Source organism: Vidua macroura, chromosome 5, assembly GCF_024509145.1.
Source record: "Vidua macroura isolate BioBank_ID:100142 chromosome 5, ASM2450914v1, whole genome shotgun sequence".
NCBI classification, from domain to species: Eukaryota; Metazoa; Chordata; class Aves; order Passeriformes; family Viduidae; genus Vidua; species Vidua macroura.
In genome coordinates this window covers 69,445,460-69,459,647 of record NC_071575.1, presented here as the reverse complement: position 1 = coordinate 69,459,647, position 14,188 = coordinate 69,445,460, and the positions used below count along the sequence as shown (strand labels likewise).

At 47.3% G+C, this 14,188-nt stretch overlaps 2 protein-coding genes across 2 annotated transcripts in view; one reads left to right on the top strand and one right to left on the bottom strand.

Annotated features, from left to right (window-relative positions):
• LOC128807470 (store-operated calcium entry regulator STIMATE-like) overlaps window positions 1–7,417 on the top strand; it is a 29,480-nt gene extending 22,063 nt beyond the window's left edge. Inside the window, exons 7-8 of the mRNA XM_053977909.1 lie at window positions 837–953; window positions 6,795–7,417. Of these exons, the coding sequence (XP_053833884.1) occupies window positions 837–953; window positions 6,795–6,908 (231 nt within the window). The 3' untranslated portion in view covers window positions 6,909–7,417. The remainder of the gene's footprint in view (window positions 1–836; window positions 954–6,794) is intronic.
• A 2,277-nt stretch (window positions 7,418–9,694) lies between these two features.
• ITIH5 (inter-alpha-trypsin inhibitor heavy chain 5) overlaps window positions 9,695–14,188 on the bottom strand; it is a 44,162-nt gene continuing 39,668 nt past the window's right edge. Inside the window, exons 13-14 of the mRNA XM_053978578.1 lie at window positions 13,352–13,729; window positions 9,695–12,354 (exon numbers count right to left, since the gene is read on the bottom strand). Coding sequence (XP_053834553.1) covers window positions 12,056–12,354; window positions 13,352–13,729 — 677 coding nt within the window. The 3' untranslated portion in view covers window positions 9,695–12,055. The remainder of the gene's footprint in view (window positions 12,355–13,351; window positions 13,730–14,188) is intronic.

Below are 14,188 nucleotides of genomic sequence, written 5' to 3'. Positions count from 1 at the left end.
GTTCCCAATTCCCATCCCTTTCTCTGAGCTGCTGTGGGGCTGGCTCTTCACCCCTTGGGATAAAGCTGGGCTTCCTTAGGTGAGAGCTCATCTCAACAGCATGGGATGCCCAAAACACTTTAATGTCCTATAGGATGGCTCGTGACCTTGACAATCCAGTCATTTGGCTGCATTTCAGATTGTATTGCAGCAAGACAAGGTGCTCAAGGTTACCCAGAACTGTTCTTCTCAAAACTAGTTTGACAAAACCTCTTGAAAGCTCAGCTCTTTCCTGGTTCCCCCGATTCTGGGCAATCCTTGAGTTGCTGTTCAGTTCCTCCTAAGGTGGGAAGTGGGAACAAGGTGTTAACACTCAGATGCTCCCTGGACAAGCAGAGAGTTGAACTCACTTTCAGCTCATCCCATGCACATTTCAATGGATGCAGCACTGGCAAAGTTGGATTGATCTGCCTCTCTCCACCTTCCCAGGCTGCATTTCCACATTGGAAAGAAGATTCTGGTCCTCAAAGAACTGACCAGGGACTGGTTCAGGCAGATAAACTTTGGATGGTGGTTTTGTTTTCAGTGGTTATGTTCTGGTGGAAACTTGGCCTATTGTGATTTTATTTAATCTGGGTCTTCAACAACTCTGGAAAGAATAGGACTTGTGTAAGAAGGGACTTAAGGAATTTGACTCATCCAATCCCCATGGACACAATTGATGCAGGGCTGATTTAGATACAAGGTTGATCAAGGCTGGATGTCTGGAGAACCCAAGAGGAGAAGAAATATCTGTGATTGAATAACTCTGCATTTTGGTCTCTGCAATCTGTTGATGTAACTTCTTTCTCCCCAAGGCCATTATGTTCTGGGTTGTGGACAGCTTGATCATGAGGAAATACAAGCAGAAGGATACCCTAGACATCAGTGGATCCACAGAAACTCCTCGGGCCAGGAGGACTGAGGAATCTCAGGTAAGACCAGGGATGCAAACTTGTGTTTCAGACCAAGATGCAAATTTGTGGGATGGTTACCACAACCCTGTAACAGAACATCATTGCCTGGACCTGGAGTGGTGCTTCATGAATGTGGGTGATCACCCTGCAAAGTCAAACTCACTCAAACCATGAGCAGTGTCACAGCACAGGAAGTGTTGCTGAAATACTGCCCTGAATGATGACAATATCTTGGAGAGATGAGCTGGCTTCTGCACTGATCTGTGTGAGCAGGCTAAAACTGCCCCTCTGAGCTTTGCTATGTTTAATTGTAATTAATTTTGGCTGGGTAGAGCTTACTTTCCTCTCTGTAATTGTTGGCATCCCTTTTAGAGGACAAGGCTTAGCTGGGAATCCTATTTTTGTCAGCATTTGGTATTTTTTCAACCAGATTATTGTCTCTTAGCTGGAGGAGGCTGTGTTTTGTGTAGTCAGAGCCCAACAGACTAAAAGTTATGGTGGGGGAGGAAATGCTGCAGTTCCAGCAGACTTTGTTCTTCTTAATCATGTGTGCTTTATTGGGTAGGTGGTGTCTGCTTCTCACTGATCTTTGGGCAGAGTCCACAGTCTTGGTCCCTGGGAGGAATTCCCTTCCTTCTGGAGGCACCCAGGCCTGGTTTTAGTGCGTTCTCTGTACAACTGCTGATATCCTGCAACTCACTGGTGAGACTTACCAAGATAAGATAATTTCTGGCAATCACAGCCTGGCTCCTGGAGGAGCTTCTGCTGAGGAATTCAGGATGAACAGAAATAGCTCTTGCTCTCTGAGAGTTCTTTCATAAGGAGTAACTCAGCTCTTGTGCTGATAGATGGGATGGCCCATCACTGGTGACATTGCAGCACGCACAGAGGTAGTAATGTTTTAACAGTGTGTGCTTGGCAGCCTGCACAGCAGCCAAGGCTTCTGTGTCCCGGGGGTGCAGTGGGGAAGTGGCCACTGCTCATGCAGTGTCAGAGGAATCCTGGCTCTGGCAGGGAGGGCAGGCAGATGGGAGCAGCTGTTGAGACAAGAGGGTCACTCCTGCTGGCCCTGCCTCTGGATAAGCAGCTCTGGCGAGGTCCCTGGTGGTCAAGCCCTGCCCTGCTCACTGGATGTGTTCCTGAAGGCCCAAGCTCAGTTAGAATTACACCAGCTCAGAGGCAGAGCTGAGGAGGTGACATCTCTGTTTGAGATAAGGATCTCCTTCACAGCTTTTGGAACCAAACCTTGCAGCATCCAGGCTCACAGGTGGTGGCTGACATGGATGTGTCACAGCTGGTGTCACAGGTACTGCTCCTCTGTGGAGGTGGAGCTGCACCTCTGCCTAGTTCCACTGGAGCACTGCAAGTGTTTTGTGACCTCTGGCTCAGTTTTGGATAAGCTGAAGGAACAATACCTGCTAATTTCCAGATGCTAAGAAAGCCTCTTCTGGCAGGTCAACAGGCAGGAAGTTTAAAGTGGTGGAAGCATTTCCCACAACCTGCCACTTTCTGTCAAAGGTTTCTCTCCTTCCAAGTACCTGACTGCTTTTCTCTGAAGACTTCAGCAAAAATTCAACAATGTGCAGGTAATCTCTTCATCCTGAAACCCTCTGATCCATCACTGCAGTGGAGCTACCAAGGGCACTGGTTTCTCTGAGCAGTCTGCAGGGATTGCCTCCTTTATGCTCGGACATGTTCCTGTGCCTCTGGCCTGACAAATATTTTGGGCAGAGAAGGATGCTTATGAAGAAATACAGAAGTGGGTGACCTGTTTTCCAACTCTTTCTTGGCACTGGGCCTTCAGGAATAGCCTTAAGCTCATGCTTCAGGTGTCAGCTTAAGCTGTGAACTAAAGATCATGTTGACTGGCTGAGCTCTACAGCTGGATTGACTGGAATTTAGTCTCAAAAGCAGAAAACGAGCATTTGCTGGGCTTGTTGCTGCTAATCACCTGTTCAAGTGGGGGAATTTCACGTTTCCCTGCTGCCCAGTGGAGGAGGAAGGGGGGCTGAGGAGTGCAGGGCAGAGCTAATGTGTCCCACAGGTTTATCAGGGTTCATCAGGGCTGTCTCGCTGCAGGCGCCACCAGCTCCCCATCTCACTGCCGACTTGAATTTCACCCCTCTGCCTATCTCACCAATGGAGTGTCATTATGTTCACATGAACCAGCAGTTTGTGTTTGGAAAAGGAGGGGGAGCGATAGGAAGGAGAATGGAAGGAGTGGGCTGGAGTTAACCTGTTACAAGGCCACGCTCTGTGCTTTCTCCAGGGGCAGCAGGAAACCTCAGCTCTGCCCTTGGCTTGGTAGAGCAGCTGGGCAGCAAGAAGAAACCCAGCAACAGCAATCCTGCTGCCGGTGTCACTGACTCTGTGCCTGCAGCCAAGGAAGTGGCAGCCTCCTGTGGGCTTTAAATCTCCTTTGGTGAACCAGAGGATGAGCTCTTGCTACTTCTTTTACACTGAATCCCTGAAAGGGACAAACTCCCTCTCATGGTTGGAAGAATTCCACCCTTCTTTCCTTCCATGTCAGTCTTAAGCTTTGTGTTGATTCAGTCTCCTGCCCTGCCTTGTAAATGTTCATGGAGTAATATTTTTCCCCTCTTGTGGGATAGAAAAGGATCACTTGAATGCCAGTTTACATCCAGTGCTGTTCAGCCTGGGGAAAATAATTCATCAGCAAGGCCCTTATTTTTGCTTTGTATGTGTCCTGCCCTTGACCCAAGGCTCTTTTCCCTTGCCCTTGTAACTCCCAATGAACTTTAGATCTTATCAGTGATTTCTTTGTTTCCTCCACTCAAGAAAACAAGTCAGTTTTAATAATGTTTTATTTGATCTTTTTTCAGTTGTTTTTTTTTTCCCCCAGGGCGGTGGATGAGTTTCTGTTCCTTTCCTGAAGGCTTAAATTTTTAGAGACAACCTTGAAAGCAAAAAGTCCAGTAACAGTGGTACTTGTGAGAAAAATTAAGGTGAAATTAGAGGCTACTGTGAGGCTGGAAGGAAAGTTAATATATAGCATGAGGGCCTACCTTTTGTCAGGATGGAGTTCACCACCTGTCCAAATTCCCTTCATAAGGAACTCTGTATTTTGGCATTCACTAGATGAAGATGTTGATAGACACCAATACAGTGCTGCTTATTTATAAGTGTTGAAACACTTAGAAAGTCCAAGAGCAAGTTGGATTTGCTGAGAAACAATTTTATTTTTGATTTTTTGATTTTTTTAATTAACTCAAACTCGTGGTGAACTCAGGTGCCAGGTCCTTACAGGGAAGATAAATGAAGGTGGACACAGAGGTGCTTCGGAAAGGAAACTGTCCCCACCTCACAGTCCTCCTGACTTGTGGCAAATCATGATGTGGGATGTGAGAGGTGTTTGAGGACTGCTGAGTGAGACAGCAGCACATTGTCCCAGGGCTGGGAAACCATGTCCCACTCCCAGCTGTGCCACCAGCCTGCTGTGATCCTGACCTGGATGCATCTGCAGGGAAAAAGAGCCTTGTCCAGGTTGTTCTGAAAACTCCCAAATTAGAGTTGGGCTTGCAAGTGATATCTGAGGGTGTGTTCTGTGGCTGTCACGGCAGTGAGGTGCTCTCTCTTGGTGCTGCTTCCTGGGGAATTGTGGAAAGGTTACTGGGGGACTGTTGCTCATGTAGCTTCCCATAAGTGAGGTGTTGGGGCATGGGTTGGACCTGATGATCTTGAAGGTCTCTTCCAACCCAGTCATTCTGTGAATTCTGTGACGTGTGTGTTGGGCAGGTAGCAGCTTGGATGGGTCTGGATGCACAGCACTGTGGCACCACCCCTGCTTGGCTGCAAGGGGATTTGAGTTTTCAGCTGAAAGGCACCCAAATCACCAGTTCAACAGGCCCCACAAGCAGTCTGTTGCAGCCTGTCAGAGCTCAGTGAGTTCACAATGCTGCCTGTGAGTAATTGCACACACATTTCTTCAGGTCCAACGGCACCACAATACCAATGTGATAAACAGAGGAAATCTTCACGCGAGAGAGATGGAAACTTTCCAATGTGTGTCCTGAACAAAAAAAAAAAAAAAAAAAAAAAAAAAAAAAAAATTCTGTGAGACCAATGATGGGGACAAGAGAGCTTAATCTGCTCTGCTGCTGTCCTTTGGGGGAATGACTGTGAAGAGAACAGCCCTGGATGGAGGGCTGGGGTGTGTGTGAGGGTGGGGAGCAGGAAATCTTCCCCTGTGGCTCTTCTGCTGCTTTGAAGTCACTGACTCACTGGAGTCGTGTTTTTCCTGTTCAGTGGTTTTGTTGCTGTGGTGACTGGCCCTGTGGTGCTGCCTGAGTGCTGACAAGTGGAGGGCATGTTAATTCACAGCTGTGTGTGGAGATAGAGATAGGAGTAATTCCCCCTGCTCCTGGTTATGCCCAAGGAATCCTGAGCTCTGGAATGTTGGGAATGTTCTGTGTGTGAGCACTGGGCTGAAAGTCCACCAGCCATCCCTTTGAGCTGGAAGGCTGCTGAGTCAGGCACAGGGAGACTTCACAGTGACAGTGCTGCTTCTCTTGCCCAGATGTGGGTGTTTGGGGAAATGGGGGTAGGATAGGGTGGAGCAAACAGCCTGGTCTGGAGCCCTGATGAGGAGCAGCTGAGGGAAGTGGGGATGCAGGAGAAAAGGAGGCTCAGGTGTGACTTTATTCCTCTCTACAACTCCCTCAAAGGAGGTTGGGGAGGTGGGTATCAGTCTCTTCTCCCAGGTAACACAAACAGGACAAGAGGGAATGGCCCCAAGTTGCACCAGAGGAGGTTTAGATTGGATATTAAGGAAAATTTATTTACTGGAAGGCTGGTCAGGCACTGGCACAGGCTGCCCAGAGAAATGGAGGAATCACCATCCCTGGAAGTGTTGAAAAAAACATGTAGATGTGGTGCTCAGGGACGTTTAGGTTTAGTGGTGAACCTGGCAGTGCTGAGGTAATGGTTGGACTCAGCCTAGGAGGTCTTTTCCAACCTTGAGGATTCAATGATTCTAACCTGCCCAGCCATTAATATTATCCATGCACACTGCTGGCTGGCTGGCATTGGGTTTCAGCTCTTCTGCAGTCAGTGCAGCCATCTCCTGGATAAAATACAGCCTTTTTCCTCTTCCAGAGGATGTGGCTGAAAAATGCCCACATGTGGCTCCGTCTGCATCTTGCAAATACTCCAGGCTGATGGCAGCCAGTTTAGAGTAGCCCATGGTATCCTCAGGTGTGGAGTTAACTACTGAGTGTGTAGGGCTTCCTTTGGGTCCTCCAGCAAGAAAAAAAATGTGCTTTTTTACCTCAAACACCATGAGAGGTGTCAGTGCTCTGCTTAGGCTCCCACAGCTCAGACTGAGCCAGGAGCTGCTGTGTCAGGCAGAAATGAGATGCTGCCAGGCTAGGACAGCACTCCTGAGCTGGCTCCATGGCTGAAGCTGAGCCTGTAGCCCTGCTTGCCCTTCTGGCTGAGCTGTGGAGGTGACAAACAGCTGAGGGCCTGGGAAAAGGTCTACATGTGGTACAGCTGTTCACAAAATATGTGGCCTCGTTTCTGTATGTGTCCACTGAGGCTTCAGCCAGGCCTGAAGATCCATGTGTGAGTTCTGTCCCATGGGGATCAGAGCCTTCAGCTGCCCGTTCTGCTCTCAAGGAAGGGCACTGGTACACCAGATGGTCGTGGTGCCTGTGCCTAAATCTGTTTGGCTGTTGTTGGATAGATGGTCTAGATGACCTTGAAGCCTTACCCATCTGCCAGAGAGGATTGGATCTGGCAGCAGACACCTCTGTAGGAATGCTTGACTCGTTCAGCAAGCAGTATTGAGAAGCTCTGAGACCTTTGACTCCATCAGCATCTATCTGTTCTCCTTTCTAGGTATTGCTCTCTCCAGACATGGATTTTGATCAGTCTGAAAGCGACCAGGATACTTCAGGACTCTGGGGAACCAACCAGAAGATGAAGCAGCCCAGCTATCAAGTGGTCATCTGACAACAGCGGGACAAGGGAGGTGGAGGAAGGAGCAGCACTGTGATCCTTGAGCTGGCCAAGGAAGGGCAGGGTGGGGAATACTGGGTGACCCTTGTGGATCTACAGAGACCCTTTTGCCTGCCTTATCTTAGACCTGTCCTGCAGTTGTCCTGTGGATGCTGTCTGTGCATCCTATACAGGCTTGAGCGGTATCTGCTTTACCTGTCTGCCCCACACGCAGGCACATTGAGGTTGGGGATACAGGGATGTATTTTCCCTGGCTGGACAACTGGGTGTGACTTTTTTTTCCTTTTGTCAGGGCTAGAGACTGAAATGAAAATATTCTCTGTTTTTTTAATAGAAAAAGAAAAAAAAAAGGCTCTATTCTGTACTACCTGAACTGTGACACTTTTATATGCACAATGCTCAAAAGAAATGGTTTGCAGTATGTATTTAAATGTCTTGAATTGGGAAGCTTGTCCCAGTGGATCTGATTCTTTTTACTGTTTTATAAGGAATCCAATAAATATTTGACCTAAAATTGCTTCATAGATTAAGTGCCTTCATGTGCTTAATGTTCTGCACGACCCTAACGCTGTGGAAGGGAGGAAGGGCAGCTGTTGAAATCTTTCCTGACCAGGCAAGATTGTGTTTCTGCAGCAGGGCTGTCCTGGTAAACCTAAAGATGAAGAGCTTGAGCCACAGAGCTTGGTTTCTGTGGTTGAGTTGTAGGAGCTGCTTTGGTGCAGAGCCCTGATGCTGCAGCATCAGCCTGTGCTGGGCTCCAGAACAGACTCAGAGATGGATCCCAGTCAGCACCTTCCAAGGGAGTGTTTACTGGAAGTTGACAGCTCGCCTTTTACTTAGTCTAAAACAAACAACTGGAATGTCTGCAGGACCTGATTCAAACTGTATCTGAAAGCCCCATCAGCTAGCCCTGTTTTGGGGGTAAGGAAGGACCTGGGGTAATACTGCTGCTGGAAAAGACTCTGGGTCACCCCAGGCCTGGCACTGTCTGCTCCAAGTGTGAAGTGCAGGGCTTTGCCCTGTTTGCTTTCCTCTTAGCACGCTGTATTTGTCTATAAACACAAAAATGCAAAACACTTTGCAGCTGTCCTGGGGAGAGCGAGCACAGAGCAGCTGCACCACCCCACTCCCAGGCTGGATGCAGGGACACAGCTGTGGAGAGACCCAGCCAGAGTCCAAATGGGGGGGACAGTCCTTGGAGCAGGGATCCAGGATCCACAGGGCTGCTATCCCTAGTGGAGCCATAGCCAGGCTTTGCTTCTTGCAAGACAACTCCCCATAAGTGATGGATGGGAACTATCTTTTTTTTTTTTTTTTTTTTTTTTTTTTTTCCTTTTTCCCTTGTATTTTTCCCAAGAAAACAGCCCTTATTAAGGAGTAAAAATTAAAGGATTTGGATTTTCTAACTTGGATGGATTTAGATGCAAAGGCTGAGCTTGGAGCATGTGAAGAAATTTGGTGGTTTTATTTTGGCGGGGGGGGGGGGTTTGGTTTGTTGTTTTTCTCCTGACTTCAAAGTGGTTTGAAGCCTTAGATGCAAATCAAAGTCTCGGATGCCCCTCAGTGAACTAGACACGCTTGGCTACACTTGCAGCTGTGCAGCTTTAAACTGTTTTTCTGGAAATTAAGTCCTTTTTTGTTTTTCTTCCTTAATGAAGGGTCAAAATCCTACTTCTGCTGGCACATCAAAAGGCTTTTGGAACACATGGCATACAGCTCTCTGAATGGATTATTTATATTGCTCAGTGCAGTCGGTTTCACAACACAACTTTTGCTTGTCTGGGTGGTTCTGCACTGGTAAGGGTTGGAATAAGTCCTGTGCTGTGCAAGGTTTTGACTGGAGATAGATTAAAACAGCTTCCTTCTTAAAAACTTGCTCCCTGTTTTGAGGAATACTGGTGTTTTGGACTTTTGTTCTTGCTGTGGGCTGCACAGTGCCATCCTGCAGTGGGTGAGGAGTGCAAATTTGGCCAAAGCAATGTCCTTGTTCTAAACTGGACTGTGAGTGACGTGATCTTCATTTTGGCTCTTAGCTCAGGCTAAGAAAAGGTTCACAACTGGCAATAGCAGGAGAAGTAAAATGTGGGGGAAGGTTCTCCCTCTCAATCCTTGTGTAGCCAGTGCTGTTTCAGCAGCCCTGCTCCCATCTGTGAAATGGTGCCATGCAATTGTTTCCATTGCACTCCAGAGTGAGTGCTCAGCCTCATTCCTGAGCTGTCTGAGCAATGTGCAATCACTGGACACATCTCCGTGAATCCAAGTGCTCTGTGACACTCTTGGAGATGAGAACAAATGCATCTTCACTGCAATAACTGCATAGAGGTCTGGGAGCTCTCTGGGACAGCATGAAGGGCTGTGAGAATCAAGCCTGAACATATTCCCCCTCGTGAGAGAGGGAAGTGTTGTGATACCCACTTCAGAGATGAAAAAAATTGAAATTTACAGTCCATGACCTGCCTTTGCTCTTGGGGCAGCAGGAGCACAAACTGTTTTCCCATGTCCTATTCTACTGTATTTAAAGTCTGTGGTTAAACTCTCATTTCAATGTGGGAGTAGAACCCTAGGGTCTGCTCTTGCCTCCTACCAAGTGCATAGAGACTAAAGAACATCAGTGACCTTTAATTTTCCACTGAAATTCCTTTGGTTCCCAACTTATTGTTAACTCGTGAGTGGTTCTTTCAGTCATCTGGTAACGTGAGCCTGTCCAGCAGCATAAAACACACACAACCTTAGCTTCAAAGCTTGTTTTATCTTTGCCAAATGAAAGCTTCACTGCAGTGTTCACTGTAAAATATTTATTGTGAAATGGATAACTGGAGCCTTAAGGAGACCTTGAGTATATTGCTCCAGGTGCTTCATTGGACTTGATCCTTGTTATCTTCAGGCCCTGAAAGAAATGTGTTTCCTTGGCTGGAGGAGGAGAAAGAGGAGCAATGATGCACCCGAATCATTAGCAGTAGGTGTGTGTTTATATATATTATATACATATCTATATACAGAGGAGATGAGGGGAGAGCCTAAGCCAGTCCCTCCCCTTAGCAATACACGTGGACAGCACAGTGTGGGAGGAGAGGGGAGGTTTCACTAAGGACAGTTTGGAAACACCTGCCAAACCCTGGGGTGTCCAGAAATCCCCTGCCACTTTCCCGTTTGCTGCCTGCCAGTGAAAGGGGAGGTGGTTTGGATGTGGGCTGTGGGTGATCTTCCTACTCTCTTCTTGGGCAGAGAAGTCAACTTCACAGCTGTTCTTCCTCATCTCTTCCTGGCCCACAAGCAAACTGTAGAGCATTAAACCTCTGTTATTATTCCACACTCAGGACTGTGCTGAAGGTCTTGCCTTCAGCCCTCCCTCACAAGGAGAGCTATTTCTCAAGATAGCACAGCCCAAAGCAGTAGTTTCTTCTTTATGTTCTGTTCCAAAGTACGAGCCTTGGCATGAGTTTTGTGCTAACTGAGCTCTCTGTAAGGATCTTCCAGAGTGCAGTTAAATCTTGCTGGTTGCTTTTGGCTGTTTCCCTCTTCCAGGCAGCACATGGTGTGAGTAAAGAAACCATGCTTGCCACCTGCTCTGCTGCCACGGTGCTTGCAGCACTAACGAGCTGATCAAGCAACTGGAAAATCACCACCCCATCCCCAGCAGCTGGAGCTCCAACAGCAACAATATGATTTAATTGTTAAATAGGAAAAAAATCAGGCAAGATTAAACCTATTTCTGTTGGTCCTGGCAACTGTTTTCTCCTAACACATGGACATAATTTAATTCCTGGAGATGCTTCCACACCCAGCCTCCCTCCTTTTCAATTCTGGAAAGGCAGAGTGTTCATGAGCTCAAGTTTGGCCTTGCCATGTAAATGTCTTTGTGGTTGTCAAGTCCCCTTTGGACAAGTTCTTTGCTAAAACTCCCCTGTGGCTGATCTATAGCATTGCTCAGTGATGCCTCACTTTAAAACACATCACAGCCTTGCAGTTTTGGGTTTGCAGCACCACCTGCAGTGGGGGTGGCTGGCAGACCCTTCTGTAACCTCCTGCTGCCAAATTCCTGCTGCGCACAAATTCCTGCAGTGTAAGGAAGGAGAAGAAGCCAGGGGAAATCAGGATGAAAGTTTTTTGACAATTTGGAATAAATAAAGACTTCCTCCCTGATTACAAAAGCAGCTAGAGTCGTCTAGTCAAAATTCAAGAGGCTTCTTTGTAGGCTCACAAGCTGTCGTGGGTTCTGGTTTGTCATCCCTTAGGAAATTTTAATCTTTGCTGAGCAGAAGGGGTGTGATCCTCAAGGACACGGCAGATCTGTTGGAAGCTCACGGTGGAACTTTGTTTCTTCCTGAGGGAGTCAAGACTCAAAAAATCACTAACCCTTGCAATGTTATTTAAAGTGACTTGTGTTGAATTAATTGCGCCAAGGAATGGGAGCCTGCACCACTCCTGCTGCTGCTGAGGACCAGAGGTGCTTTTTAAGCACACGGGCTGTGCACCAAGACAGCAATAAACCCCCATCAAGGTTTTCACCACTGTTTTAAGGGTTTCTAGTGATTCAGGGAACATCATGTTTAGTGGCAAATCCAGACCTCATCCTACTAACCAGGAAAGCAATACCCTCCTGTGGCCTGTTGGTTTAAGGTTTTAATTTTTTTTTATGCTAATGGGTCACTGCAGATGAATATCCATCCACATCTCTCTTCTCTCTTTTTGTCTTTCTCTCCTTTCCCCATGGCCCAAGGTTGGAGCAGATGCTCCAAGTCACTTCTTTGTAAAGCCTATCACCTCAACAGGCACTGTTCTGTATGATCTGCCTTTCATGGGGTGACTCACCAGCCCCAGAGGGTATTGCACAGATCCCTGCATGGGTTTATTTTAAGGCCAGCAGCCTCTGCACTGTTCACTGGCTTATTTCTCCCTCCCTTCCCACTGAGAGAGCATCCATCATGCCTTTAACCACGTCCTTTCCCCCAGCCTTCTTTTTCTTCAGGAATTTCATGAATGTTCAGTTAGCATGACAGAGAGACAGCTGATTTCCAAGGACATAGTCCTTGGTTTCTTTGGCACCAAAAAGTAAGGAAATACTCATAAATTGCCTAGTAAAGGCTTCAGAAGGGACCTGCTGTCACACGTGCTGCTGCAATGCATTGCTGTGACCAGTCTTAAAGGCTGTTAACTGTCCCAAAGCTGGTCCCTGTGTCAAAGGGATGAGAAGCCAGATAGTCCTTATAGCTCCCATCGATCAGTTTGTCCGCGTTGTTTTTGGCAAACCAGCAGTCAACTTCCTGCTGGCCATTGTAGATCCTCCTCTGCTTCCACACGACAGGAACCAGCCGCTCCTTCACCTTCAGGGTGTTTGTAGGGTTTGCCTTCAACGCCTCCGTTTGGTTCTGCCCAACCTCCCGACGACTCGTGTTCAGGGATTCCTGAAGGAGCTTAACTTCATGGTTCAAGAACTGACCTGAAAGGCAAGATAAAACAAGAGTCCATGACTGGCTGATTTGTGCCTGTTTATAAATTGTTGTGGTTTGTTTGTGTTTTTTTGGTAGGATGCATTTGAGGATTCTCAGCTTACGGATCTGTAAAGGGCTTCTCTGCAAGAGCAGGATGAATCTTCTTCCTGTGATTCATTTCTAAATCCTGCAAACAAAGAGGTTAGAATAAAACCCTATTTTTTTCCATGGGTCTCTAAAGACTTAAAGAGGTTTTTTAGCTGCCAGTAGTAAGTTCTCTTCTGTGGGACATGGTTACTAGATGTTAATAACCCACACAATGTCCATCAGCAAGCAAAAAGTCCTAGGCCTGAAGATTCAAGTTCTGTTTCCTTGCCTTCCTGGGAGAAAGTTCTTCTAGGCCAAACCTAAGTGCAGATTTAGAGGTTTGTCCATGAGAGTGGCCTGAGTCCAAAACCCCACTCCTACGGGATCATCTCCTGTTTCACCTGGGGTTGTCTGAGTGGCACAGAAACTATGGCAGAAGTTTTAGAGTTCTGCACCTGTACATGACCAAAAACATCGATACTTCTCATTGGCTGAAAGAACACAACCATCTGGCCATCAGCTGATCTTACCTAAAGCCTAGATCCTTCAAAAGGCAGGGGCGGCTCTACTTTCATTTCACATTTGAAAGAAAGGGGCCACAAAAAGTTCTTGTGGAAGATTTGGTTTCTGTCTCCGTACCTGGGAGCATCAAGCACGTGTATTCTAATAGTAACTGTATTGAACAATCATTAAAAGAGTGGAAATGTGAAAACCAGGCACAGCTGGGATAGCGAGAGAGCTCCTACAGGAAAAGACAAGAGAGGAGTTGGAGGTACTAGAAAGAAAAAAGTTGTTTGAGAGAGGATGTGAAAGTCTCACCTGGGAGCTTAATCCCCACCTGCCTTGCTCCTTCCCTCCTGTCTCTGCTCAGAAATACCATTTTTTATTCAGCTCTGAACCTGAGAACCTGCCACCTACCCAGTAGCCCGTGGGAGTCAGAAGAGAGGCCTTTACTGTTGGAGATGTAGAACCCCAGGTGATTCCTCTGGTGTGGGGCTGGCTTCTTGTAGTGGTGGATGAGGATGACGAAGCTGATGGAGTCCCGGATGGTCACGGTGATGTTGGAGTAGGCAGAGATGGACACCTCCAGGCTCCTGCTCCTCACGACAGCACTCCGGCCACAGGACAGGACAAGCCTTTCCCCATCATCCAGGATGACCCTCTTGGGTGTGATCTCCAGGTAAGACCTCTCTGGCTTATTGCTGAGGATGGTGATGGTGCTGAAGTAAGTCCGATGCTTCTTGTGGCCGTTGGGTGGTGCGGGAGCTCCAATTAATTGCCCATTCACGGTTACACCTTGCAGGAAAACAATCAGGAAATGAAAGCTGGAGCCCAGGATCACGGAACAGTCTGAGCTCAATGACACAAGCCTTGTGACTGAGGACATGCAGGCTCGCCACCTCGTGCTCAATTATTTCACTTACCAGTAATCAAACGAGTATAATCAGTCTGTTATGGAATGATGACCTCATACAGAGCACATAAATTTACCCAAGCTCAGAATTACTGGCCTTCTCTGCAGACAGGTGCCCCCAGTCCCATTAATCACAGCGTACACAGTGCCACAAAAAGAACCACTTTCGAATATTCTAAGGTGCGGATCCTACTGAGTCAATTAAAGCCTAAATGTCCACAGTAAGATTCCCAGTCATTTTAATATTTGTTGTGACCTATTGTCCATAAGACAGTGACTCACTTCCCACAAGCCTCTGAAGACCCACTGAAGAGTGACAATTAAGGAGGAGGCCTGTTGAT